The 26,882-nt window shown below is 57.4% G+C and overlaps 3 protein-coding genes across 6 annotated transcripts in view; 1 reads left to right on the top strand and 2 right to left on the bottom strand.

Annotated features, from left to right (window-relative positions):
• WDR59 (WD repeat domain 59) overlaps positions 1–3,208 on the bottom strand; it is a 47,702-nt gene extending 44,494 nt beyond the window's left edge. For 2 of the 3 annotated variants that reach the window (XM_017824439.1, XM_017824441.1), the window contains exon 1: positions 3,123–3,208. In XM_017824439.1, coding sequence (XP_017679928.1) covers positions 3,123–3,176 — 54 coding nt within the window. In that variant the 5' untranslated portion in view covers positions 3,177–3,208. Of the gene's footprint in view, positions 1–1,150; positions 2,985–3,122 lie in introns of those variants that run through there. The other variant, XM_017824440.1, reaches the window with a different exon arrangement.
• Positions 3,209–4,038: 830 nt separating this feature from the next.
• ZNRF1 (zinc and ring finger 1) lies at positions 4,039–23,924 on the top strand. 2 transcript variants are annotated; one of them, XM_017824453.1, is made up of 5 exons: positions 4,039–4,518; positions 21,376–21,471; positions 22,130–22,235; positions 22,328–22,418; positions 22,830–23,924. In XM_017824453.1, the coding sequence occupies exons 1-4, from the start codon at positions 4,074–4,076 to the stop codon at positions 22,383–22,385; spliced, it is 705 nt and encodes a 234-aa protein (XP_017679942.1). In that variant the 5' UTR covers positions 4,039–4,073; the 3' UTR covers positions 22,386–22,418; positions 22,830–23,924. The 2 variants fall into 2 exon arrangements, with proteins under 2 accessions (XP_017679942.1, XP_017679941.1); XM_017824452.1 differs by having other exon boundaries at positions 22,575–23,919.
• A 377-nt stretch (positions 23,925–24,301) lies between these two features.
• The window catches only part of LOC108501875 (probable D-lactate dehydrogenase, mitochondrial), a 5,738-nt gene continuing 3,157 nt past the window's right edge, over positions 24,302–26,882 (bottom strand). The window contains exons 5-13 of the mRNA XM_017824162.1: positions 26,719–26,860; positions 26,494–26,635; positions 26,063–26,222; positions 25,788–25,987; positions 25,583–25,711; positions 25,027–25,154; positions 24,852–24,942; positions 24,650–24,761; positions 24,302–24,575 (exon numbers count right to left, since the gene is read on the bottom strand). Coding sequence (XP_017679651.1) covers positions 24,410–24,575; positions 24,650–24,761; positions 24,852–24,942; positions 25,027–25,154; positions 25,583–25,711; positions 25,788–25,987; positions 26,063–26,222; positions 26,494–26,635; positions 26,719–26,860 — 1,270 coding nt within the window. The 3' untranslated portion in view covers positions 24,302–24,409. The remainder of the gene's footprint in view (positions 24,576–24,649; positions 24,762–24,851; positions 24,943–25,026; positions 25,155–25,582; positions 25,712–25,787; positions 25,988–26,062; positions 26,223–26,493; positions 26,636–26,718; positions 26,861–26,882) is intronic.

Here is a 26,882-nt window from a genome sequence, read left to right as displayed (position 1 = left end):
TACAATTGCTTGGAGAGTTTCAGCTGGAGCCCACTTTTGCCGTTCCTGGAATGACCCCCTTTCACTGCTTTTTCCTAGGTAGCAAATCCAGTCTTCTGGCAGGGTTTCCTTAGTCCTAAAACTAATGCTGTAAATAAGAAACTCTCTAAATGATCAAGAAACAATTTCTACTTTCTGGATTTCACAGCACCTTCCAAAAGAACAAAGTGGGTTACTAAATCTACATTAAAAAAAAAACAAACAAAAAACCAGCAGAAGGAACTTTTCCCAGATGAAACACATTTCACTTCTGAGGAATTAAAATAAGGATCACTAAAGCCATTAGTGGAACCAGAACTTTCTCCTGTGATGAAGAGCTAGTCAGGAGATATATTTCACACAGTTGTGGCCATCTTTCCTCAAGACAGAAAAAACCCATGTCAATTTAAAGTGATTGATAATTTCATGTGAGTTTATTTTTTCTGCTGTTGGCACCAGGATCTCATAAATCCTTACAAATTGTTTGCAATAATGAACACTGGCAAACTGGTTTTTTTTCCAGACACCAAACATCATAAAATGTAATGAACAATTAGAATGAAATAAAAAGCTTCACATGTCAGGCTGCTATCCTGGTGGGTCATAAATGAAGTAATTTTACACCAACAGTTCCCTACAATACAAGTGACCTATATAGAGACATGAAAAAAGCCAAACAGCTGCCATTTAATGCTTGGTAGAGTGATATGTCAGTCTTCAGAGCACAACCCTCCAGAAGGGGGGAGTGGAAATGGAGCAAACCAACCTGAAAGCAGTTTTTATCCCAAAACCACACTGAGGATAGCTGGAATTGCTGTTCATGAATAACAATGACATGAGTAAGCACCGCAGGAGCACAGCACATTTGAGAACCTGCTCTGAGCCCACAGCCCAGGCAGCATCTTCTCAGACTTCAAACATCTACTTTGGCATTTTGCTTGATTTCTTCTAAGCAAGTCAAGGAAAAACACCTTTTCATGCCTGAATTTCCATTAGTTTTCAATCCAGCCTCATTCTCTCCACCTGAAAGCCAACAGACTAACCCAATTTGACAAGGTTTTTCAACCTTGCTGTTTTTCAAGAGCTGTAAACTCCTAGCAAGAAATACCAATTCCCTGTGTACCCAACTTACCATCCACACGCTGAGTGCCTACAAATAGTTCTTTTTCACCGCTGGATAAGGTGAGCTTTACCTTCTGACAGTGCCAACAGCCTGAGAAGAGCCTGTGGGTCTTGTCTAAATCACAAGAGTAGGGAGGACTGCCAACTCTGCCAGCTTGTACAGAAAGGTGACACTTGTAGGCAACAGTGGCCCCGAGGCACCCAGAGATTTTCTGAAGTGTTACAGGTTGGGCGCTGTAGTTTTCTCGACACCCTCCAGAACAAAGACAACTGCGGTGCTTGCAGACATGTACTGGCTATAAATGTAACAGCTGCCCACTCTTTTGACTTGTTTCCATTTAAATTGTTTTTGGGGGTAGGGATTTTGGATACAGTCTGGCCTACAGGCAGAGCTCAAGCCTGGTACACGATTTCAACAAAGGTGTTCCGGTTTCTCAAAAACAGATTTCCCACCTGCAAAAATGTTCCCGCAGCCTCCTAAAAAAAGCTCAGACAAATATATAAATGAGTTTAGGCTGAAGCAGCAGTCTGGCAGCCTCAGCCACAGAAGTTCTCTGGTTTCACAGGGAGAGCAGGTAGGTCAGGACGGCTCCAGAAAGATCCCACTGGAGTGAACTGAAGGGATGGAACCAGCCGTGTTCACCCTCCGTCAAGGCTGGAGACTGAAACCAACTGCAAGATTGAAACCAACTGCTGCAGGAGGGCATGGAAATGGAAACACCCGTCCCCTCTGCTCCCACACACCAGCCGTTATGAGTGAGCAACAACATCATGAGGCCACATATCTCCTGAGCCAGATGCAACTTGAATCTGTTATCTAGGCATGTGTACCCTCATATCTCATTACTGGTTTCCTGAGGCCAAACCTTCAATAGCAGATGAAGCTGCTTTAACACTTCGGGGAGGACAAAACCGATACAAAGCTTTTGAGGTATAAAAGTGAAAAGCTTTGTGAGCTTACAGAGGGTAGGCTGGATGCAGCACGCAGGATTCACTGCCCCTGTTTGCAGAAGTAAAGGCAGAGCTGTCACTGCTCCAGCATAAGAGGACAAATGAGGTGATGAAAGAGCTTGCAGACCTACTTTTTAATCTTTCTGGGTTTCCTGCTGAAGCAGTTCATAGTTCATTCACTGTATCCAGCTTTGCTAAGCAACTGCCAATGTCTCAAAAAAACTCCATGTTTCTTAGAATAGAATCATAGAATGGTTTGGGTTGGAAGGGACCACAAAGCTCATCGCATTCCAACCTCCTGCCATGGGCAGGGACACCTTCCACTAGACCAAAGCCCTGTCCAACCTGGCCTTGCACACTTCCAGGGATGGAAGAACAGCTTCTAAGAGAGCATATAAACAAACTCTGAGAAGAGTTGTCCTGTCACCATCAGCTTCAAAACCAAAAGCTGACTTTTTCGCTATTCATAAAAAAAAACATAACCCACTTTTCCTATTAATCGAGCAACACTCAGCAATTTATACGGCAGTGAGACAGTAGCTGCAACTTTCTCAGAGGAAAACTCACAGAGCCATAGAATGGTTTGGGTTCAAGGGACCTTAAAGCTCATCCCCTTCCAAACCCTTCGTGGTTAATTTCATGTCACGAAACATGAAGTTCCATGGGCAGGGACACCTCCCACTAGACCAGGTTGCTCAGAGCCCCATCCAGCGCGGCCCTGAGCACCTCCAGGGAACGGAAACGGGAAAAGACGTGTGGGAAGTGACAATATCTTCTATTAGGCCCGCCGGCATACTTTAAAGAAACAACACAAAACCTATTAAGATTAGTAACTAAGCGCCCCGTGAATGAAGGCGTCATCTCCGCGCAAACGGCGCCAGACCACCTCAGCCCCGTCCACCGCCGGCGAAAGGCCCCGCGGGGCCGCCGAGCCCTCCCGGGCTGGGACCTCCCCCCGCTCCGCTCGCCACGGGCCGGCCGGGGGGCGGCCCCCGCGGCGCGGTGACGCGGCAGCCCCCGGGCCCCCCGACCTGGGCGTCGCGGAACTCCACCACCACATTCTCGCTACTCCAGCGCGCCGCCATCTTGGGCCGCCCCGGCCGCGCCGCGCCACGCCTGCGCACTGCGGGGCGCCGCGTGGGGGCTGCCGGGAGATGTAGTCCCGCCGCTCACCCCCGCACAACCCCCCCGCCCCCGCCCCGGTGAACCGGGACCGCGCGTCCCGCGGGGGGGGCTCACAGCCCGGGGGAGGGGGCTGCGGGACGGGCACCGCCGAGGGGCTCCGTCCGCGGCGGCCCGCGGGTGGTCGCGACCCCACCGCGGGGCGAGATGTTCGTGTGTGTGTGATGGGTCGAGGGCTGCGTTCCGCGGGGCAGCGCCCGCCGCGGCGGCGGCGCTCTCGGTGTGCCGGCGCGGGGAGCGCAGCGCCGGGCGGCGGCGGCGCAGGGGTTAAGGGCGGCGGGCCGGGGGGGCCGGGGGCGGGAGCATGCGTGCTGCCGGCCGCTATTGTCTCCGGCGCGGCGCCCGGCACCAGGCGGCGGCCGCAGCGAGGCCGTGCCCGGCGCAGCGCAGCGGAGCGGGGCGCGCCGCCCCCGCCGCCCCCGCCGCCCATGGGCCGCAGCTGATCCGCGCCCGGCTCCCGGCCGCGCCCCGGGGCACCAGCGAGGCGGGCGGAGCGACCCGGCCGGCGGCCACCCCCCCCCCACCCCCTTCCCCCGCCGCTCCCTCCCCGCTCCGCGGCCCCGGAGCCCTCGGCGGCCTCCGCCGGGGGTGACGGCGGCGGCGGCGGCGGACTCGGGGCGCCCTCGCCCCTGCGGGCCCGGCGGGGGGAGGATGCCTGGGGCGGGGATGGGTTTTCGCCCGTAGCTCCCCGCGCCCCCCCGCTTCCTTCCGCCCCCCTCTCGCCCTCCCAGCGGGGGCGGCGCGGCCCCGTTCCCCGCGGGGGGCTGTCGCTCGGCTCCCTCCGGCCCGGCGGCGCCCACATGGGGGGCAAGCAGAGCACGGCGACCCGCTCGCGGGGCCCCTTCCCGGGGGTGTCGACGGATGACAGCGCCGTGCCGCCGCCGGGAGGAGGGGGGGGGCCGCCCCCCTTCGGCCATTACCGGGCGGGCGGCGGCGGCGGCGCGATGGGGCTGCGCAGCCGCTCCGTCAGCTCGGTGGCCGGGATGGGCATGGACCCGGCGGCGGCCGGCGCCGTCCCCTTCGGGCTGTACGCGGCGGCGGCGCGGGCGGCGGGGGAGGCCGAGCGGGCCCCGGGCGGCGGCGGCGGCGGTCCGGGCTCCGACTCCACGTACGCCCATGGCAACGGTTTCCAGGAGACGGGAGGCGGTCACCATAGAGACGGGATGCTGTACCTGGGCGCCAGGGCCTCGCTGGCCGACGCGCTGCCCCTCCACATCGCACCGCGGTGGTTCAGCTCGCACAGCGGTGAGTGCCGGCTCCCCGGAGCCTTCCCCTGGTTTCCCTTCTCTCCACGGCTACCCGAGGACGGCGGTGGGCGCCGTTCATCCGGCAAGGGGAAGCTGACCCCATCTTGGCCGGCGGGTCAAGCCCCGTTGTGCCAATCCCCATCCCCTGCCTGGTGCAGGCGGGTGGGTGCGCGCCGGGGCTGGCATCTCTGTCAAGGTCAAGGGAGGAAGGGGCTGTGGAGGGAGGAGGCTTTCTAGAAGGGAGGTGTTTTGGGTCGGGGACATAAAGCAGTGGATGTGACACACCCCACCCCTCCATCGACTTGCGGGAAGGTGGTCTGCAGGTGCTGTAGCTCAAGCCCTTCGTTTTGAAGACCAGGCTGAGCTCCTCATGCCTCTTTCCGATGGTGTTCGGGGGGTGCCAGTCAGGTATAGCAGTTCCTGTGCCTTAGAAAGTGGTAAAGAGGCAGAGAAAGCCTCTGAAAGCGAGGTGTGGGGATTTTTTTTCCTTTGTTTCATCTGATAAAGGGCCAGGGAGAGGCCAAAGCGTGTTTTCTCATTCAAGCCAGCTGGCACTGATGTGGTCGCCGGGGAGGAAGCAGAGGAGGAACTGCCTGCCTCTTTAACAGGGCTGGGGGGCCGGCTGGGCTGTCTCGCAGGAAATGTGTCAGGCTGTGGGAGGAGGAAAGGTTACCCTCCTTCACCCTCCTGGCTGGACCCTTCCGTGTGTCCTGGTGTCTGGAGAGGAGATCTGGCTGTGAGCAGGGCTGTGTCACTGACCTAGTTTTGTCTGGGTGCAGGGAGAGAGGTGGGAGGTCCTCTCTTCCCCTCCTGGCTAGAGGGGAAGTCATTTCAGGGATGTCTCCTTGCGTTTCCTGGAATAGTCTGGGATTTCTCTCCCACCCGTCCCCCTCACAAATGCTGTAAGTGTTCTCCTTGCATGACGTGGTCTGGGAATTTCATAATATGCCTTGGGACAATGCCTCATTTTCAGAAGGACCTGAAACTGAACCAGTGGACGAGAACAAAGTGCAAAATGAAGCTTGCGGGGCCCATTTTCCTGCTTCCATTTTGGGATTTTTCCCTTTTGCCCAGTCTCCAGGGGCTGCTCTTCTCCATTAGGTTGAAGCTGCATGTCTTGCATTGCATCCTCAGTGGCAGAACACTCCAGGCACGATTCCTATTGATCCAGATAAGCCGGATACTTGCTGTCCTCCCTGGCAGACGGAGAGGGGCTGGCATGCAGTGCTGGAGTTGAGACCAAGAGCTTCTGCAAACTTTCTTGCTCCGTGACCTTGCACAGACTGTGCTGCTGCTCTGGTTTTTAAACATAGAGAGAAACCAAGGCACAGCATCCTTCCAGGTATTCCACAAGCTTCTGTGGGAATAAGGGCCACGGGTCCTTCTGCTGCACCCGGTGCTGGAGCCTCGTTACAGCTCACGGGGGTCGGTCAGAGAGTATCAGTTACATTAAATGGTAGTTCTCAAACTGCAGTGCTGAGGGGCAGAAATCCTGTTCATAAAAATAAACCAGGTGCAAAATGGAGTAAGCTGTTCTCAACCACTCGAGCGAGTTAGTGCGGTGCTGCTAAGTTAAACCTGGTGCCCTTGAAAGGTTGCAGTGTGGGCTGTGGGAAGTGCTGCAAGAACCAGATTTCTCTGGTGCCTCTTTTGGGGCCCTCTGAGAGCAGCTGAGCTGTGCCGGAGCGTGCGCGGGCAGCAGTGAGAGCCGCTCAGTCCCTGCCGAAGCCTCTCCCTCGAAGGTTCTTCCTCGTTGCTAATTAATAGCAAAATGAGCAGAGGATGCTTAAAAACCCTCCTGAAAACTTGTCGGAGCATGTTAAACTTTTGCACTCTCCCTCTTAGTGTGAGAAGTTAACAGAGGGTTTGGAGACTGAGGGGAAGGGGGAAGTAAGCCACCTCCAGACCGCTAAAATTCCTGCTAATCTCCTGCTGCAGCTGGTTAACCTACAGCAGGGCAGTCAGGAGCCACTCACTCCTTCCCCCCTGCCTCCCCATCGACCTGCTCCTCTCGCAGCTCCAAGCCACTCCATTAGCCTCTGGAAAGTGCTGAAGCAGCAGTGCTCTGGTAAATGGAGAGGAGCTTTGACATTGCTGCGCGTGACTGTCCTGCTCCTTTGGAAGGATGACTCGAGGGTGGGGATGAGGGGACGCGCCGACGCACCAAACCCACTCAGCTGGATGCATGCCTGGGGATCCTGGGGATCTGCCTGAGTTGCTGTACTACCAAGGAGAGGAGCCCACCAGACTCTGTGGCTAACAGGGCTGGAGGGTGGCTTCTTGCCCTGCCAGCCCCTTTCTGGATACCTGGATGGTGCCAATCTCTGCTTGTGGGGAAGGTCGTGTTCACGGGCTTGTTCTTCCAGGAGCATTTGGGTTTGGGGGATGAGCTGGGAGCCTCAAAGTGCAGCATGGACTCTGTGGGGACCTCAGTGGGACAGCGAGGAGCCTTGGCTTAACGGCCCTGATAAGGTGCTGTGGTGGCAGCAGCGTGGCTGCAATAGCGGAGCACACGGATAGGCTGGGCACCTCGCCACCCCCTTTATCTGGGTTTTTGTGCCTCTCCAGCTGCTTCATGGCTCATCTGGCCCCTCAGCAGGGACCCCAAGGAGTGAGCTGGGGCAGGCTGAGGTCTTTTCCCTGGCTGGTGTCACTCCTTCCCCTCTCTGCAGTTGAAGGCCTGCAGAAGAGCTAGGTGGGGGCGGGGAGGGGGACTGTGCTGGGAAGCCTGTGCAGAGGCTGAGGGGAGCCCATTGCTGAATCCCTCTGGACACTACTGTGGCTGCCAGGATGGCAGGAGCAGTTAGATACTGATGGCCTATAGCCCTTACCAGGACCAGGGGAGAAGAACTGCTACTCTAATGAACAGCAAAGCCTACATGTGTCTTCTAAATGCAGTGGGCAAAGGGCTCTGACCTTTGTGGTGGAGCTTGTCCCTCCCTCTGAGTGGACAGCACCTCCCTGGGTAAGTGAATGCTGTTTCCTGGAGGGGGTTTTCCCAGGTGTGTCCACCATACACACCAGTGATGTCACTGTTCCAGCACCACCTGAAACTGCTCTGGGATTTCCCTGTCTGCCCAGGGTTCCTGAGATCCACTTCCTGGCCTCTGAGTGGAAGATGACAAAACATCTTGTGCAACTTTGGAGTTTGCTTGTAGCACTTGACCCTGTCTCTTAGCTTTGTAACCACTAGACTCGGTAAAGCCAAGGCTAGTGGGAAGAAGGCAGAAGAGGGAGATGTGTGGTTTAATGCTGCATGTCTCCAGCTTTGTGTGGTTCTCAGTATCACTCGTGTTACTCATCTTCATCAGAAGATCTCAGGGAGTTTGCAGAGGCTGTAAGTAGCTTAAAGTTTATCTGGAAATCCCACTCATCACCCAAAGCCCTTGAGTGTTTGAAGCTTTAATAAATCCATATCTTCTTGTCTGCTGGCTAGCCCAAGGAAATGCCTAGCTCATCCTTCTGTACAGTGTCACCAGGAATGTCACAGGCTTTCTGTGTACCGACAGAGCAGGCTGTTTGCCCTGGATGCTGGTGGCACCAATATCAGGAGGTCTTCTTTGCCAAATGAGCTGCTGCGTCCTCGGCAGCGCTTTCCTGGAGCAGGAGGGCCCAGCCTGGGGGAGATGGAAAGGTTTTTGGTGCAGAGGTGACAGCCAGGGTGCTGGGCTGGGGCCTTCTTCAGGCAGAGTTAGAGAACAAAAGAAGCTGGAAATGCTCTTCCATCCAACTCTAGAGTATGGGGTAGGAAATAGGAGTTGTTTGGAGGATGAGCTGGGGAGAGGCCTCTCTGTGGTGAACCCTTGCTGTACCCTGATAGCTTCAAGTCACGAGCCTTTTCTTGCTGGTGCCTGGAAGCTGCTGGAGGGAGTTCCCTCACAGCCCTGACTTTCCTGACACCAACTTGTCACCAGTGTGCCCTGGCAGCCAAAAGGGCCAACTGTGTCCTGGGGTGCATCGGGCACGGCATCGCCGGCCGGTCAAGGGAGGCGATTGTCCTGCTCTGCTCTGCACTGGTGCAGCTTCATCTTGAGTCTTGTGTGCAGCTTTGGGCACCACAATATGAGAAACACATTAAGCTATTAGAGAGTGTCCAAAGGAGGGCCACGAGGATGGTGAAGGGTCTGGAGGGGAGGCTGAGGGCACTCGGTCTGCTCAGCCTGGAAAAGAGCCTGAGGGCAGAGCTCACCACAGGCTGCAGCTTCTCTGCTCTCTGTGACCAGCGACAGGACCCGAGGGAACTGCTGGAGCTGTGCCAGGGGAGGGTTAGGTTGGATATTAGGAAAACGTTTTTCACCCAGAAGGTGGTGAGGCACCAGAACACACTCCCCAGGGCAGTGATCATGGCATAGAGCCTGGCAGGGTTCAGGAAACATTTGGACAACACTCTCAGGCACGTGATATGGTTCTTGGAGTTGTCCTGTGCAGGGCCAGGAGTTGGACTCGATGATCCTTGTGGGTCCCTTCCAACTTGGGCTGTTCTATGATTCTGTGAATTTTTCAACATGCAGACAACATGTATGCTTCCCTACCCACTTCCAGGAGCTAGGCCAGGGGAAGGGTACCCCAGGGTCTGCAGGAACTATTTTTGCTAGTGGAAATTTCCAAAGATGACTGTCCTCAAACCATCTTTTTGTGGGTTTGGTGCTGGTGACTGTCTGGCAGCCGAATTGAGCGCCTGCATCATCGCCAGGCCTGCAGATCATTTGGGAATTGGGTGCAGGAGCGATCCTGATGACTCCCCATGCTGATGATATTCAGCTATTGGGCTCTCCAGCTCTTCTGCTTCTGCCTTCTCTGAGCCAGCTGCCAAGGCAGCATACACCCAGGACAGGGGGAAGAGGCAGCAGCTGCCTTGGAAGGGTGAAGTGCTGAACACCAGAAGACTCGAAGGCAGCTCTAAGGCACACCAGACCCCGAGATGAAGTTGGAGTGTGCCAACGTCAGCACTGTGCATGAGGAGCTGGTGGTGGCCGTGGTCATCCTCAGTCTCCGCAGCCAGAGAGAGGACTGGCTGTCTCTGCACTGCCTTGTCTCTCTAGTGCCCTCTGAGCTCTCAGCTGCCTTGCCCAGGAGAGAGGCACTAATTGCTGTGCACATTAACTGGCTTGGCTGGGCACTCTCCTCTCTAAACTTGTGCATAAATCAGCGTGGGGTAGCTGGGTGCCCTCTCCCCCTTCCGCTTACGTATATCCCAGAGATGCTGGGAATGATGCTCTTGTGCTCCTGGGCTGACCCATTTCCCAGCCAGGATTGTCTTCCCAGCCCGTGACGTAAGTTTATCCCATGCTGGTTTGTTTTGCTGAGATGTTTGTTCCGATGACTGGAATAACCATAAAGGATTCTCTTATTTATTAATGTGCTATTAGGGTTCCTCTCCTCTCTCTCTTTCCCTCTCTCTCGTTTGCTGGCCGGAGGATCAATCAGACACAGACATCTTTGGTGGAGGAGCAGTATAAGGCTGGCGCCTGGCCAAGGCGGCCGTGGAGAGTCATGGGAAAATGCTGCTAAATGCTGAAAATTAATTTCAAGAGAAGTGCAGGGAGAGAGAAAAACCCACTTTGGAGGAGGGGAGGGAAAAAAAAAAAGCCTTTTTTTTTTCCCCTCCAATGTAATCTCCTGTGTGACAGATCAGACAGGCAGCAAAGAGCTCTCTGGATGAATTCCCTTTGCAGGGACCAGTCCCATGGCATCCCAAGCAGCTGGTGGGCAACCACGAGGTGCATCTTGTTGTATCTTCTGCTGGTACACCAAAGCTCCAGATGTGCCTAATGCTTGGTTTTGAATAAATGTGACTTGGCTTTCTTCTGGTTCTCTTGAAGACTGAAATCATAAGGGCTCAGGGATGATACACCTGAGCAGCCAAGTGATGCTGGAAAGCAGCAGGCCCTGGTGCATTTTACCCACCTGCTCTGGCATGGCTGTACGTTGGGGTATAACAAGCCTCTCTCTGTAGAGACAGACCCATTTTTTATGTCAGGTAGAGCAAGAGTGGTTAAAGCTGGGCCTTAAATGTCTCTCCTGCACCAGTCCCACCAGGCAGGTTTTAAATGTGGATAAACCCTCTGGGGGCTTGGGTACCCCCAGGGATGCTCCTCCTGTCCCTCACAGGCACTGCTCTGCCAAAGGCTTTTGCTGGGTGCTTTTTGGTGGTGCGCTGTTGGAGGTGCAGCTGCAGGAAGCTCTGCTGCCTGGGGCCTCTTCTCGTGCCGTTGCACAGCATTTCCCGTGGGCAGAGCCTGACTGCTGGTGGGTTTCCTGCCCTGCCAGGCTGCAGGCAGGGGTGGGGGGAGTGCCTGTGGTGGGGGACAGGGGCTGCTTCTCTCGTGTCATGGTTTAGCTTTCCAGCCCGCTGTGGGTCCCGTGCAGCCTGGGGTGTGAGGAGGGTGGAAGGAGGAACTAGGCAGCCAGGAGCCAGGCCTTTGTGGCTGATCTCTGTGCTGCTGACACAGGGCTCGGTCCGCTGGGGCTCCCTGCTGTGGTCCCAGTGCCTCTGTGGTGCCAGGTTTGTGCCATGTGCACCATCTGAGCTGGGACAGAGGCATCGCTCAGCGCTGGTGCCCTTCCCCAGGCCCCCACAGCGGGTCTGTGGGCAGCTGGGGGTGTTCCATACAAGGTGTATTTTGCCAGTGGGGATGGTGCCTTGCCATTGGAGAGGCTTCAGTGCTCCTCTGAGGTGGAGCTGACTCTTCTCTCCCCTCCTTCCCTATGGACCTGAGCTGGCCAGCATTGGCAGCAGGTTGGCCCTGCTGTTGTGGGCTGAATTAGCTTGGAAAATTCATGACTCTCTGTGCTTGTGCACACTCGAGCAGCTGTGGGCCCCCCATCAGTGGCATGAAGCAAGGCTGTGTGTGTTGTGCAGTGGTCTTGTGGCACTTCGTAGAGGAGCAGAGAGATGCTGTGGAAATATTTACCTTTCTGCCCTAGCAGAAATTTCCCAGGGCTTTATTTCCCCAGTTAGCACCCTTGGCTGGTTGAGTCTGTCGAGTTATGGCCATGGTTCCTGAGAGACTGTCACCTGGCAGGCACAGAAAAGAGGCTGGGACAGGTCCTGGTGAGGGAAGCACAGCGGCACAGATGAAGAATGGAACTGAAAGCTGCTCAGAGCTGTTTCCTGGCCCTAGCAGGCAGGACGGCGTGGCAACAGTGGGTATTTTTAGAGGCCAGCTGCCTGCAACACAAGAGAGGGAAAGCAGCAGTCATGCAGAACCGAGTGATGCTGACCCTGTCCCACATCCCTGCCCAGCATTTTTATTTCCTACCAGGACAGGGTCACTGGCATTTCTATGTCCTCTGCATCTTTGCCTGTTGCTGCCTGGAAAGGTGGCTGGCTCCCTTCTCCCCTGGGCCATGACTGCGTGTTTCTCTCCTCACAGCTCATCGATTCGAGGGTGGTGTTGGGGGCTCCACTCTTCCTGGATGATTGCATTACAGCTTGGGGTGGTAGGCGTTTGGGGGATTGTCTTTTAGGGAAGCCTTTGTTACCAGTGAGGGGAGAACCTGCAGTTTCTCCTGCAGCCGGGGTAATTGCAGTAATTAATTTGGGAGCCCTCCCTACAAGGCGATGGAGCTGTGCCTCATCAGAAGCGCTGCAGGGGAATTAGATCCACCTTTCAATCCATCCATCCAAGGCCTGTACATCTGTAGCCAGGGAAAAGGAGGGGGATTTGGCTCTGGGCAGATGGCTTAAATTACCATCTGCAGGGAGGTCAAGTCAGTATGGGCAGAGATCAGTTTTGGGGGAGCCCTTTGTGAAGCTGGTGCTGAGCAGGATGGGATGAGGCTGAGCACTCTGCCTGAGCTGCCTCAGCGTTTCAGGTGATTCCCAGTCAGATCTTGCTGGTTTGAACCTATTGTCCATCTGCTTAGTTATTACATCATTGATTTCATAGCCCTTGGAGTCTGCTATTTGCCTCGATCTTACCCTTCAGACGGTGGTTGTAGATGCCTTTGATTTCTTTTTGCTCCCTGTAGACAGGTACAAAGCAGATGACAACCTGCAACTGGTCCTGGGTGAATGTTTCCTGGGAGGGTGCTGCTTCACAAGGCCCTACCCAGCTCTGGGAATCAGGGAAATGTGCTCCTCTGTGTGTTGCCTTTTCGGATGGGGAAGAGAGACCTTCAAATCCTACAGCTGGGATTTTTGTCATCTGCAGCCCCACTGTCTCCCTCCTGCTCCTGTCTGCAAGACAGGAGCCCTTCTCATGCTGGAGGGTGGCACGTGTTGAAGCAAAGGCACAGAGAAGGTGGGACAGCCAGGCAGGGTTTTTCCTGCCTGTGGCACAGTGTGCAGCCCCTCCTGCCTCCACTGGCAGGATCCAATGTGGGCAGATCTGCCGCTCGCCGAGGGGTTCATTCCTCTGAGATGCCATGCTTTGTGTCTCAGAGGTTCGGCTCCCAGAGCTGCAGAAAGCTGGCTCTGTCTGCCAGCCGCCTCCATGCTGCAAAGGCAGCTGGGAAGCTATGGAGTGGTGTAGCCCCATTCCCAGCATGGATCTGTCTCACAAATCTCTTGCCTCTGGCTGTCGAAGGGGAGCTCATGCTGCCTATTCAGGCAGCTTGGTGCTGTCGAGCATCCCTCCCCTCTTGTAGTATGCACAGCAGAGAGGTGTGATCATCCTGCAGCTTTGCACCCTTCTTTTTCCCCTTCCTGCTCTCCTGCTAGCCTGGAGCATTCACTGGGCATCCCTCAGCAATCACAGTCCCTCCTGGGGAGCTGGGAGATGCTCTGTGCTGTGCAGCCCTTCCTACCATGTGAGGGGCAGGTGAGGTTAGGGTTTGCTCTGCAGCATGCTCTTCATGAAGATTCTTTCTTTCCAGTGGTGGAAAAATTTCAAACTTTTTCTGTCTTTCTGCAGAAACACCCAGTGTGAACTGGCCATGAGTGTTTCCCAGCCATGCATTGCCTGTGGGTGCAGCTCTGTGTGCCTTTTGTGCTCTGTTTGCTGCCCACTACATAAAAATTGCCCTTTTTCTACCCCGAAAAGCAGCACGTCGTTCTTTCCATGCGGGATCTGGGGGTCTCACACTGATGAGACCCAGTTGCCCCAGTGACCCTGCCACCATGGCCCAGGCACAAAGAGACCTTGCACCACTCTGTTCGTGCGGTGCTGCCGTGGGATGCCTGTGGAGGAGGTGTCCCAGGAGTGGGGTGGGATTGCTTCCTGGCAGGAGCGGGTGCGTGGGTGCCATCCGCGCTGGGCTCTGCTCCCAGCGTCACAAAGCCAGGGCATGTCATCATGTGCCTCTGGAGTGTCCCTCCATCCCCCCAGCGGGATCAGCCGAAGCTGAGGCGTGACGGAGCCTCGGCAGCATCAAAGCACAAGTCATCTGCTTTGGAAAAACCCGGGGGTCAGGAGGGAGATCACCCCGTGGGGTTGGATCCGGTTGTGTTTGGGAGTGGCTCAGGTCAGGCTTCTGCGTTTCAGCCTTTCCGAAAGCGGGAATTCCTCTGGCAGCTCCGCAGTGCTGGATCCTGGCGGCGGGGACCCCGTGGATGGCTTAGTCAGAAGTGACTCACCCCCCCAGTCCCCGCGTGACGTTGCCTCGCTGCTCCCTCCCAGCCTTTGCCGAGCCAAAGTGTCCAAATCTCTCCCATTCTGTTCTCGTTTCCAAATTGCTGTGTCCCGCTGTGCTCCAGAGGATCCCCTGCGCTCCTTCATTTCAGCTCCCGGGACCCCCCTGTTGTCCTGCTGGCTCCTTGTGCATCTTGTGGGTGATTCCTTCCTGCAGCAGGGCTTCCTGCTTCATACAAGAAATACATGGGAGGAAAAAAACACAGGCACACAGGCAAACTCTTTGGAAATTCCCAAGGATCCTACAGGATCCCTGTCCTCACTGGGCAGTGAATTTGAAAACCAGAGGTGGGAAGGCCAGTTTTGTGACTAGCAGAAGCCCTGGATGAGCTTGTAACTTGGTAAATCTGAGCCCTGCAGCCCGACAGCAGGAGTTGGAGGTGTTAATGCCTTCTCTGGGATGTCACCCAGAACCCCTCTGCTTAACTTTGCTCTTCTCTGGGTTGCTAAAATTAGCGTTGGGCTACACACTCTTCCTTATGAAACCTGTTCCCAGCAGCTGGGGGAGTATTTCTGTGGTAAACTAGGGCTCTCTGGAAGACAAGGTGACCCTGTGAAGTTGCCTTTTTCATCCAGATCTGGGGGAACTGATCCTGCAGCAGAGCCTAGGCTATAGGAGGGAGATGCTCTCTGGCCTTAGTGTAGGTACTTCTGTTCAAAAATTGCAGCCCATGAAAGGGGAAATGCTCAATGACAGGCACAGTGGGGTGCTTGGGGTTCAGAGGCAGTTTGCACACTTTCCCTGAGGATGTGTGTGCAAGGAGGGTGGCTCTGGACAACCTGCCACCACATAGCCAGGCCTCTTTGCCATCCCACTTCTCAATGGCTATGGACTGTGCTGGAGGTGTTTTTAAGGGCTTTGATGTGTCTGTCTGCTGAGGATCCGTAGCTTTGGGTGCTCTGGAGCAAATGTCCCTGTGGGGTTCCCTCTCCTGTGTCTCCTGTTCCTTTCCAACTCTCCAGCTTTCCTCAGCCCCAGAATTGCAATCTGTTCTCTTTCTTCCCATCCTCCCCCACCGCCCCCATAAGAACCCAGCTGGCTAAGAAAAAAACAGCTCTGCCTCCCAGCTTGCAGCAAGCCAGCCTTGGGCTGCTGCGGCGTGATGCCGTCCAGCATCCTGTCCTGCATCCATGTCCTGCATCCCTCCGGCCCCAGTGACTTACCCACTTCCCACCTGGAGCGCTAATGCCTTTTCTTTGCTGCTGCATCTCCTCTTCATGGCTTAAAGGGGGTGAGAATGGACAGAGGTGTCTCCAAAACACAACACCTCGAGCGTTAGGACAGTGCTGGCCTTGGCCAGCTTCATGTTCCGTGGCATGTCCCTGCCACCCTTGGGTGGTGTGTGGCCACCTGACAGCAGACACCTGCCACGTGGGGACTTTGCCAGGAGCCACTGCACACCAGGGACAGCTCTTCTTAGACCTTGCAAAACCTGGTCTTGCACAGAAGCAGCTTCTCTTTGGGGTGCTGCTTTCACATTACAAACATTTATTTTCTCCCTTCTCAGCCAGCTGAACTGACTCAATTCGCAAGGAAATGGTGGGGTGGGATAGGGATGCCTCTGCCAAGGCATCAGAAATGATTGGTTTTCTTTCCAAGCACTGCCATCCAGAAATGTCCCATCCTGGCCACATCCTCTGCTTGGCTGTCATCTGGGGCTGGCTCACTGGCATCCCCTGTCCCTGCCTCCCTTCCATGCCCAGGAAGGTGGGATGTCTGGTTTCCACCCTGGACATGTCCTTTGTGCTCTCCCACCTTCCCGCAGCCTTAACTCAGGAGGAAGTACGCTGGCTTTTTCAAAGCTGGCAAATGAGACAGCTTAAGTGCTTTACTCTTTCCTGCCTACGTGTCCCTGCTCGTGTCAGCCCTCACACTACACAATAGCCCAGCACCGTCAGGGGGTTCTTGAGCTCTGCCTGGGCAGCAGGGCTGTGGTGGGCCTTGGCTCCTGCCTCTGCCCGTGCAGCCGGTGCCGTTTCCTTCTGCAAGGGGAAGCAGGTTCCGGCCTCGTTCTGCTGGTGCTGTGGCCTCCAGGCCCTTGGTGCAGGTGCTGTGCTGGCAGAGAACCGTGGTGCTTAGTGGGGTAGGTCCTTGGTGCAGCTGCCCCCTGGCCCCGGCGCGAGGCGGCGGCGCGGAGGCTGGTAGAGCATCACTTCCGTGGTGACTTCATGTCACTTCCAGCTCTCAGAAGGGGACACTCATGGAGTCCTCAGCTGCCTGGTCCCTGCCCAAGCGCTGGAGATGTGCTCTGTGCACCCATGTGCCATCTCCAGGGTGCTGCCCAGTGACCATCACTTCAAAAAAAACGAGGCTGCTTTAAACCAGTAGGGAATTTGTTTTCCAGGAGATGTTGGGTCTGAATATCTTGGCCCTTCAGGTTTCCTTCACTTGCCTGGCACATAGGACAACTCTTCTCTGATTTCTTCTTCCTGGGGCTGTGCTGGAGCCCTCAAGGGATAAGGGAAGGGGAGGATTTGGAGCCCCTTTATCTCACCCAACCGCACATGCTTCGGCTTCAGATTGACCAACAGGGCCCATAGACATGTTCTTTCAGTCTTTCCCTGCTCTTCAGTCAGTAACGTAGGTTTTTTCAGGATAATCCACCTCTTCCAGCTTCCACCTGGTGCCGGTTCAGCTGGTAATGTCAGGGAAGCCATGGGAGGAGGTGAGATGCTCAGGATCTATTCAGCAGGGAGGAGGCACCAGGACTGCATGCTTGGCTCAAATATTCCCTGTGTTTATCTCATGCTTGGATGCATCCTCACCTGGTGTAAGCCCAGCTCCTTTGGCTGGGAGCCCAGGATGCTCTCTGGAGACACAGAGGTGGGCTGTGCAGCTGAGGTTTCCTGATCTTCCATGAGCATCAGGCAGCCTGGGCTTACGCTGAGCTCCCTGGTGCTCCAGGTGTCCTCTGGGGTGGCTGGACATCAGAGGAGGGATTCCTCCTTGGGCAGGCACATTTTGGGGAGCTCCCACACACAGAGCTCCTGGTTTATCCCATGGCAGTAACGGGGGCCTGGGCAACCAGAGATCTCTTTGGCGAATGGGGATCCCTTTGGTGAATGCTGCTCTGAATGGGGGGGGTTGCTGGGGTTGTGCTTGGGCTGCTGCTTCCTCCTGCTTTCAGGACATGTCATCCCCACTGGCATCTTCCTCCCACTGCTGGAGGTGCCACAGCCACCTGCCAGAGACAGAGCCCAGGTTTCCTGCTGCTGGGGTCATGATGCATCTCCTGATGGCACTGTAGCCTGGAAGCAATCTGCCTGGAGGCACGCCAAGCTAGTGGAGAGTTTGGCAGGGGAAGGTGGACGTGCCTTTCCCTGCAATCTGGGACAGGCTTACAGCTGCCATGGACGTGGTCTCACCCACCCCCAAGGGGAGCAGCCACCTCACTCACAGGGCATGTCATGGTTGACCCCGTTGTAGTGCTCAGTAGACACAAGTGATGGGAATTTCCTATCCCAGCTCCAGAAGCAGCTCTGTTTGGCATGTTTAGGGATGAGTTGGAAAGGGTGTCTTGACCCTCCCACCGCCACCAAAGTCTCTGCAGCTCTGTGGTGGTGCTTTTGGCACAGTGAGGGTTAACCACCAGGCTTCTTCAGCATGCATAGGACCTGGTGGAGGTTTTCAGAGGTTCCCAGCTCTACTTTGCCTGGCTCTCTAAAATAAACCGTGTAACCTTCCTAAAAATACTCAGAGGGCAGTAGCCCCTGGAGAGCACCAGCGCTGCTTGCTCCTGGTTTCTAGACCAAGCCATTGGAGAGATTAGATCACATGCCTGCATCTCACAGCCCTGGAAAACCCTTGGCTTTCTCAAAGTCTCCTGCAGGATACAGGAGTCCAGGTCTTGATCTGAACCTGCCTTTCGAGGCCAGCCCACTTCCTGTGGCACCCTACTCTTCCTCACTCCTGGCAGGATTTGGTGCCTGCCCACACATCTCTGCATGAGGTGGCACTGCCGGCTTCAGGTTTAATGTGCCATGGTCAGGAGCGTCACCAGCTGCCCTGGGCGCCTTGGGAGGGAGGAAGGGTCCATGGCTTTTCCCTGGAGCAAGCCCTGGGCCTCCCCCTGGGTGTGGGAGGCCCTGGCAAGGAGGAATAGCTGGGCCCTTCCCCTCTTTTTTTTTTTTAGGCATGTGGGAGGAGGATGGAAAGGGCTCTGAGGAGGAGGGAGGGAGCTGAATTTTCCATGAGCAGCTGTCAAAATGTAATCTCCTGCGTTGCTCCAGCTGGCAGCTTAGGCAGGATAAATTAACGGGGATTTCGGGGAATGTGGAAAATACCATGGCCTGAAGGGGGCCGGCCGGGCGGGGAGTGGCTCTTTCATCTGCGGGACTGGCTCGGGGCAGCGCCTGCCCGAGCTGTGTAGGGATGCTCCGAGGCTTGGTGCCTGCCGCTGTTGGGTGCTGGTTTCACCGGTTTTCTGTCCACCGCCTCCACCCAAAGGTCACCTGGAGAAGGTGTGAGGGAGTTCACCCCTTCTCTGCCTCCCCTTTCCTGCTGGCGGGGGGCTCCTGTTGGAGGGGAACGCAGGCAGTTGCTTTTGCAATGTCAAGTATTGGTTCTGACAGCTGGGGTGTGGGGCAGCCCCCCGCCCCGGGGGCCTTTCCACACTGTCTCCTCGCTCCTGCTCAAACCTGGGAATTTATGCAATTGCATTTTCATCTTTCTGTTTTTTTTTTCCCCCCCTCCATCTTGTGAAATGCAGAGCCAGAAAAGTATGTGTGCTTCTGCACTTGTCTCAGCCCCCGGACCTGTCTGTCTGGAGGACACCACACACGTGCTGGGGCTTGAGCCTGGGCCCCTCTGTCTGCCCAATGTCGCCATGTCCTTGCCACGGGGCCGTGGCGGTGTCGGGAGCCCCAGTCCCGCAGCCAGCTGCCCGTGGAGCACTGGGGAGCATGAGGAGCGTTCATGCCGGCTATTTATAACTGTGCTAAAGCTATCCCAGCCAGCAAAGGGGCCTGGAGATACGGCAGCAGCCGCTTGCCAGAGCCTGCAAAGGGCCCTGCTCTTTGCCTGGCCCTGCTGATTTGCCAGCAGCTGTGCCCTGGCAGCTGCTGACCAGGCCGTGTCATCCAGGGCCCTCTCCTTCCCCGTCGGTTGCACATCTCATAGGATGCCTTCAGTGCTGCCGGAGCCGGCAGATCTGGGACGGCCTGTTTAAAATAACACATTGGCACAGAAAAAGGGGGGACCGGAGGAAACGAGGTCTCCTCGCACACAGGGAACGGTGCCGAACCTCGACAAACGCCTTGCCCTGACACAGAGTTCCCGTTGCCACAGGGAGCCCTTCACAGCCGTTCTGGGGACTCTCCACTGGAAGCCGGTCCCCAGAGCTCCCCCAGACTGGTGCCTGCGGTGTGGGGAACCATCCGTGCCAGGCAGGGGCAGGGCAGGCAGGCTGCCAGGGAGCGGGGCACTGGGAGGGTGTCTCGCAAGGGGGGAGGCCAGTTGGGTCTTGCAGCAGGCAGGCTGGGAGCTATCCGAGCTATCCATGCTATAAATACACTGGGCGGGTAAACACTTGGGAGGAGGAAAGAAACAGCTATTTCAGCTAATGGGCACGGCTGCCACAAGGTATAAATCGGTCAGGAGTAAAATTAGGCTGGAGATGAGAAGGCAGATTGGTACTGCTGCCCACGAGGCCCTGGCTGCCAGTGCTGCCCTGTCACCAGGGATTTGGTGCAAATGGGGCCAGGCTCACAGCAGAGACCCCATGGCTCAGCCTGGCTGGGGCAGCGATGTGTCCCTGCAGTGGCATGCTGCAGGACAGCAAGACACCCCACTGGAGAGACCCCTGGGCTCGAGGGCTCCTTGTTTTAGTAGGTCCTCTGAGTCCTGCCTTTTAGGCCAGTCCAACACCATCCGTGATACTCATCCTTGCTGCGCCCTCCTGAGAAATAACTGCCCTCTGGAGGGGCAGGATTGGCATCCCTAGGCTTTCATTTGAGGAGCTGGGAAGTCGTCTGTATTTATCACCACTGCTAATGAGTGGGTACACAGCTGTTGGGCAGTTACCCTGGCTGATTGCACCATGTAGGTCTGAGCTGCCTCCCCTTAAAGCCACTCTACCTTCTCCCTTCTAAGAAGCAAGAAAAAAATGCCCTGGCCACGTCCACGTGGTGGCAAACAAGAACCTGATTCATCCTTAGATAATTTGTGTACATTGCTTTTCTCTTCTTTCCTGAGCAGCCTTTGCATATATATGAAGAAAGCTCTTAAGCGGCGCTGCAGTCAAACCTGATCTGCTTTTAGAAGGCAGATCCTTAAATTACCCTCTCCCTCTCTGCAGGCAGGGAATTGCTGGATGTTCTGGTGCAAACCCGTGGTGGTGGTGGTGGCACGCTCAACTTGAGCCCTGCTACTCTGCTGGGCAGGGATGAACTGCATGGCCTCGAGCTGGCTGCAGTGAAAGGACACAAGTCCTGAGAGGGTGACCTGTAGGACTGGTTGGTGTTCTGTTCCTTAGGAGTTTGCAGCTTAGAAACCTGGGTTTGGGGCAGCCTCGATCAGTGGGGCTGGGGATGATGCCATGGTGGTCTGCATGGTGGTGACACTGGTGTGACACCCTGGCACCAGCCAGGCCCCTTCATGCCCAAGCAAGGTTACCATGCAGATCTGGGCATCCCAGCCAGCTCCATCCAAGAGCCTGAGTCACCAGGCAGAGCCAAGATCAAGCTGGGACATCAGCCTGCAGGGTCCTCCTGTTCTGGGGCTGCTGGCTGGCGTCAAAGGGGTGAGCACACACCTCACTCCTGCAAAAAGCTGGAGAGAGCAGTGATTTGGGTTTGAGGCTGTGACCTACCAGTCCTCTGCTGCAGCCCTACAAAAGAACCTCCTTCCTTGCAGTTTTTCTGGCTTAGCCACGCGGTGCTGAGCTCTGGCAGCAGGGACAGCACCATCCGGGCACGGGGACGTGCCCCTGCACTTGCCAGTGGCAGAGTGCTGCATGCCCCAGGCTGCTGCTTGCCCTTTAAGGCCTGGCAGCAGCTGATGGCCACGTGTGCACTGCCTTGGCACTCTCTCCGTGCCCTCTGTGCGCGGGCTCGGGGACGACCAACGCGCCGGCTGGGGTGGCTGTGCCCTGTCCGGTGGCTGTCCCTGCACCAGCACAGGATGAGCAGGTGCCCAGCGGGCGCTGCGTGGGGTGAGGGTCACCATGCAGGCGGCAGGTGAGGGGCTGCCCTGCCCCACCATGGCCTCGGGGATTCCCTGGGATGCAGGGTGGATGACTCCTGCTGCCCTTGCTAAGGGCTCGTCTCTGCTCTCCCTCCAGGTTTCAAGTGCCCCATTTGCTCCAAATCTGTGGCTTCTGACGAGATGGAAATGCACTTTATCATGTGTCTGAGCAAACCTCGCCTCTCCTACAACGGTAAGGGCCAAGCTCTGTGGGGGAAACGGCATCCTACCCCTTGGGATGACTCTGGGCAGGCTGGAGAGGCTTGCTGCAGGCAGGCAGCTCAGCTGGGCTTGCCAAGAGGGCTGTTCTCCAGCGGGATGGTGCTGCTCCCCTTCCCTGCTCCACTCTGCTCCCCTGGCATGGCTCAACTCTGCTGCTTTTGCTTTTAGACTCCTTTGTAACACAGCCCCCTGCCCGGGTTGCTCTGTGCCAGAGGGAGCCTCCTGGCCGGGTGTCCTGCCTGGCGAGGGCAGAGGACACATGTCCCCTTGGGCTGCCCCTCTGAGGGGTCATTGCCTTCCTCCCCTCCTCACTGACCAGGAGACTTATGGGGCTGAGCACTGGGCTGCAGGCTCTTGGCATCTCCCCCCTCCCTCCTGACCACTGGTGTGGGAGGGATGCTCACCTCCTACTCAGTGGTGATTTTTTAGAAGCCAGTGGTAGGGGCTTTGTTTGCTCCAGCTGCCCCAGACCCTGTGCCTCCACCTGAGCCTCCTTCTAGTGTTTTACAGTGCTGCTGCCATTCTGCCCCATGGCAGCTGCACCCACAGCAGGGCCATGAGTTCCCCTTCATCCCAGGGAGGGGAATGCTGTGGTGGTCCCCATCTCAACCTCTGCCCTCCCCTCCCAGATGACGTGCTGACCAAGGATGCCGGCGAGTGCGTGATCTGCCTGGAGGAGCTGCTGCAGGGGGACACGATAGCCAGGCTGCCCTGCCTCTGCATTTATCACAAAAGGTACCGTGAGGGGGTGGCCAGGCGGGCGGCAGGGGACAGGAGGGGACACCCGAGGTTCAGCAGCACAGTGGTGACACGCTCTCCTCTCACAGCTGTATAGACTCATGGTTTGAAGTGAACAGATCTTGCCCGGAGCATCCTTCTGATTGACCCGCCGGGCGTGCTTGCTGACTTCTCTTTAAGGTGAGCCTGCGGTGGGCTGGTGGGCTGCTCAAATGGGGTATTCCTGTGCTGGCTTTAAATCCTGGGCCAGGAGGGGAGGATGGGGTGGGATGAGGTGGGGTGGGACAGCCAGGGCTCGGGCTCCTCACCCGGGATGGTCTCTCTCTGCCTTTGCAGGGCACCTTGCTATACCTGCTGTACCTCCTCTCCCTGTCCCCCCCGCCCCGCCTGGAGTTTTGGGCTGACTTTAAATTCCTCAAGAAGACAAAAATAAACCCCAGAAACTTGAATCCACTTGGGACAACGGCGCATTTTTTATTTTATTTTATTATTTTTATTTGTTTTGTTGGGGTTTTTTTTTGCTTGTTTTGTTTTTGTTCGTTCGTTTGTTCGTTTGTTTTTGGTTTTGGTTTTTTTTTTTTAATTTAAAAGATTTAAAACTAAAAGAAACATCCAGGAGAAGACAGTGTGAGAAAAGCGGAGCGACCTGCTCTCTCCTCCACAGCCGCTGGTCACCAGGAGAGCTCTGCCCGCCCCAGGGAGGCCCCAGGGACGCCCTCGGCCGACACCCTGCCATGATGTTTGGCTTTTCTCCCCGAACCGAAAGGGGAAAGCTGCCGGGGGACAGCCGGCCAAACGGAGCACGCGGCATTTCTCACCGGCAACCCCCCACCTCCCACCCGGACTCGCCCCGGGGGCTCTGCTCGGTTTTTTTGCACTGACTAAACGGGAAATTTCTCCTCTCTCCCGTCTCCCTTTTGGAGATCTCCACCCCGGCCCCCCGGCAGCGTTGAGATGGGGACTCTGCCCCACGCCGGGAGCGGGGCCACTGCTCCCCCCTGCTGACTCGCAGGGGTCCGTCTTTCAAGTGTTTACAACGAGAAAACAAAAAAAAGGAAAAAAAAAGAAAAAAAAAGAAGAAAAAAAGAGAAAATGGACAAAAAAAAAAAACAACAAACAAACAACAAACCACAACTGAAGCTTTGTGTTGACTGGCGTGTTCTTCGATTTGAGCTTCCCTGCCCCGGTGATGTTTACAGACTGGTCACTCTTTAACTCAGCTATAACCACTCAGAGACTGGAGAGCCGCAGCATCCCCGCCGCCCCTCCCGCGCCCCCTCGCCGGGCTCCTCTTGCCAAAACCGCCCCCCCTCTTTCTTTTCCATCGGCTTTGAGTTGGACCCTTTCGAGGAGGGTATGGGGAAGGCCCCGATGGGCCCCCGGATGCCCCCAGCCACCCCTGGTCATGGGAGTGGCTCTGCTGGAGGTGCCAAGATGGAGTCATTTCATGGCAGTGACCCCTCCCCTGCCCATCCCCGTCCCCTCCTGGCGCGGCGGGCGCGTTTTCGTTGGTGAGACCTCCCCTGCCGGTGGCCGTGCCCCTGCGGGAAACCTTTCTGTATTTATATATTAAAAAAAAACGGGGGAAAAAAAGAGTTCAGAGCTTGGGGGGAGCTTCCTTCATTAGTCAAGGTGTTTTGATATGGTATTAAAACAATGTTCAATAAAATATTCACTGTTATTTTATTTCACTGGCTTTCTTGGTGAAGCAGATGATGCCGATGGGGTGCTGGAGACCCCCACCCGTGCCGATGCCCCTTCCCCAGGTCTGCCATGTGGGGATGGCCCCAGTGGTGCTCAGCAGGTCCCAGAGATGGGATGCCATGGGGGTCATGATGGACATTCCTACCCAGCACCACCAGCACTATGACTCAGGGGAAGAGACTAAAGTGGACCCCCATGGTGCCCTATGAGTGTCTGTGTGTGCTGCCTGGGACAGAGACCCCCTAGGGAGGGGCTGGGGCGTCCTGTCCCCCAAAAGACATCACAGTACACGGAGGCTACAGGTGCAAACGGGTTTATTTGGGGTTTGGGGATCCCTGACCCCCCGAGGTGGGGATGGGGGGATTTGTGGGGACACAAAGGGTGGCAGTGCAGGGCAGTGTGGCCACCCCAGCCCTGTCTCCAGGGATTGCAGCCCCCCACTGCCAGCTCAATGCCAGGGCCCCCCCTCAGAGCACCTTGCCGGGGTTCATGAGGTTGTGGGGGTCCAGTGCAGCCTTGATGGAGCGCAGGGTGTCCAGCCCCTCCTGGCCCAGCTCCTCCAGCAGCAGTGCCCGCTTGCCCAGCCCCACGCCGTGCTCCCCGGTGCAGGTGCCCCCCGCCGCCAGCGCCCGCCTGCGGGACAGGGAGGGTCAGGGCGTGGGGACATCTGCCTGTCCAACTGTCCCCCCAGGGTCCCACATCCCCACCTGCCCAGGCGCTGGGTGAAGGCGTGGATGCGCTGGGCCTCCTCTGGGTCCTGGGTGTTGAAGACAAGGATGCAGTGGAAGTTGCCATCGCCTACGTGTCCCACCATGGGTCCTGCAGGGCCGTGGGTCAGATGAGGTGCACAGGGAGGATGGTGACCCCCCAACCCACCCCTCTGTCCCAGGGGGCTGCGGCCCCACTGACCGGTGAGGCCAGAGTCCTGCAGGTCCTGCTTGGTCTCCACCACCACGTCGGGCAGGCGGGAGATGGGCACACAGACATCCGTGGAGTAGCCCTGGGGCGGGCAGGGCAGAGCTGTGGCAGCTGCAGCTCCACGGGCGCTGCCGCCATCGTCCCTGTCCTTGTGCCTGTCCCTCACCTGGCAGCCAGGCCGCAGAGCCAGGGCCGCGTACCAGGCGTTGTGGCGCATGGCCCAGAGCCGCCCGCGCTCCTCCGGCTCCTCCGCCCAGGCCAGGCCGGAGCCACCGTTCAGTCGCACGATCTCCTCTGACAGTGACCAGGAGCCCTGGCATGGGACCCACGGCACCCCCAGGCACCTGGCCCTCACCCCAGGACCTCCAGTGGCCATCCTGGGCATCCATCCCATATCCCAGGATACCCCTGGTCCTCCCATCCCTTGTCCCTGGGCACCCATTCATCACCCTGTGACTTGTCTGGTCACCCCTGTTCCGTGTCCCTGAGCCCCTCAGCAGACCCCCAGCCCACATGCCCATCCCTCATCCTGGTGTCTTCCAAGTCCCCATCCCAAGCATCCATCCCTGGTCCCTCTGTTCCTGGTCCGGGGCACCCATCCCTGTTCCCAGAACAACCCTGTCCCCCGTCTCCTGTCCCTGGACACCCATCCCTCATCCCTGGGTGTCCATCATGGCCCCCAGCCCCAGGCACCCGATCCTCATGCCTATTCCCATCCATACCCGTCTGCCGCTGCTGCTCAGCCAGGCTGTTCCGGGAGCCATGGAGCTCCAGGAGGAGCGTGGCTGCCACCGGCAGCCCCATCCCGCTGTAGCGGCCACAGGCATCTGCCATCACCTCATCCAGGAACTCTGGTGAGAGGAGGCGGTGCTCAGTGCCACCACCAGCACCTGGACCCACAGCCCATCTCTGGCCCCGGGCACGCACCGATGCGGGCCACGGGCACGGCCGCCTGCAGCACCTGCACCGTGCACGCCACGGCCGCCCCCACGCCGGGGAAGGAGGCGATGGTGGCGGCGGTGGCCTCGGGCAGAGGGTGCAGGCGCAGCGTGGCCTGAGTCAGGAAGCCCAGGGTGCCCTCGGAGCCCACGAAGAGCGAGGTCAGGTCATAGCCGGCCGCCCGCTTCCTGTGTGGAGCTGGTGAGCAGGTACACACGCAGGAGCAGCCAGCCCAGTACAGCCCCCCGGCCCCCAGCACCCACCTGGCCTGGCGCCCGGGGCCGGCAGTGTGGAGCAGGCGCCCGTCCGGCAGCACCACGCGCAGGTTGAGCACGTTGGGGCGCATGGTGCCGTAGCGCACGGCGTTGGTGCCCGAGGCGCCCGTGGCCGCCATGCCACACAGAGAGGCGTCTGCCCCGGGGTCTGCAAGCAGGGGGTGGGAAGGGAATGGGGGTAGGGATGCTCAACACTTCCCCATGGACACCTCCAGGACCCCTGACCACAGCAAAACCATGGGCAACCCCAGCAGCACTGGGGCCATGGCACCTCTGGTCCCATGGGCACCACTGGGACCACAGCGCATCCACGAACACCCCAGGAACCCCAGCATTCCCGACATCCACAGCCCAAAATCATCCCCAGCACCCTCAGTGGTGTGACCCCCGGCCCCATGGCCCCCCCATGCCCGCAGTACCGACAGGGAACCAGAGCCCGGTGCCACGCAGGTGGCTGTTGAGGGCCTTGCGGGTGACACCGGGCTCCACTGTCACCGAGAAGTCCTCCAGGCTCAGCTCTGCGATGCTGTCCATGCGGCTCAGGTCGAAGCAGACGCCGCCCTGGCACAGGGGCACCGGTGGGTCTTGGCACAGCTGAGCACCGAGAGCCCCTGGGGGGTCAGGGGGTGCCGGGGAACCGATACCTGCACGGCATTGACACCGCCCTCGAGGCCAGTGCCGGTGCCAAAGGGCACCATGGGCACACGCCGGCGGTAGCAGAGCGCGGCCAACTCCTGGACCTGCCCCACCGACTGGGGCCACACCACGGCGTCCGGGGGGGCACAGCTGGGGGACAGGGGCACCGCTG

This window comes from Lepidothrix coronata, unplaced genomic scaffold (genome assembly GCF_001604755.1).
Source record: "Lepidothrix coronata isolate B3197 unplaced genomic scaffold, Lepidothrix_coronata-1.0 Scaffold110, whole genome shotgun sequence".
In the NCBI taxonomy this organism is placed as follows: Eukaryota; Metazoa; Chordata; class Aves; order Passeriformes; family Pipridae; genus Lepidothrix; species Lepidothrix coronata.
The sequence above is the reverse complement of the archived record's forward strand: the minus strand, read 5'-3'. Positions and strand labels throughout refer to the sequence as shown.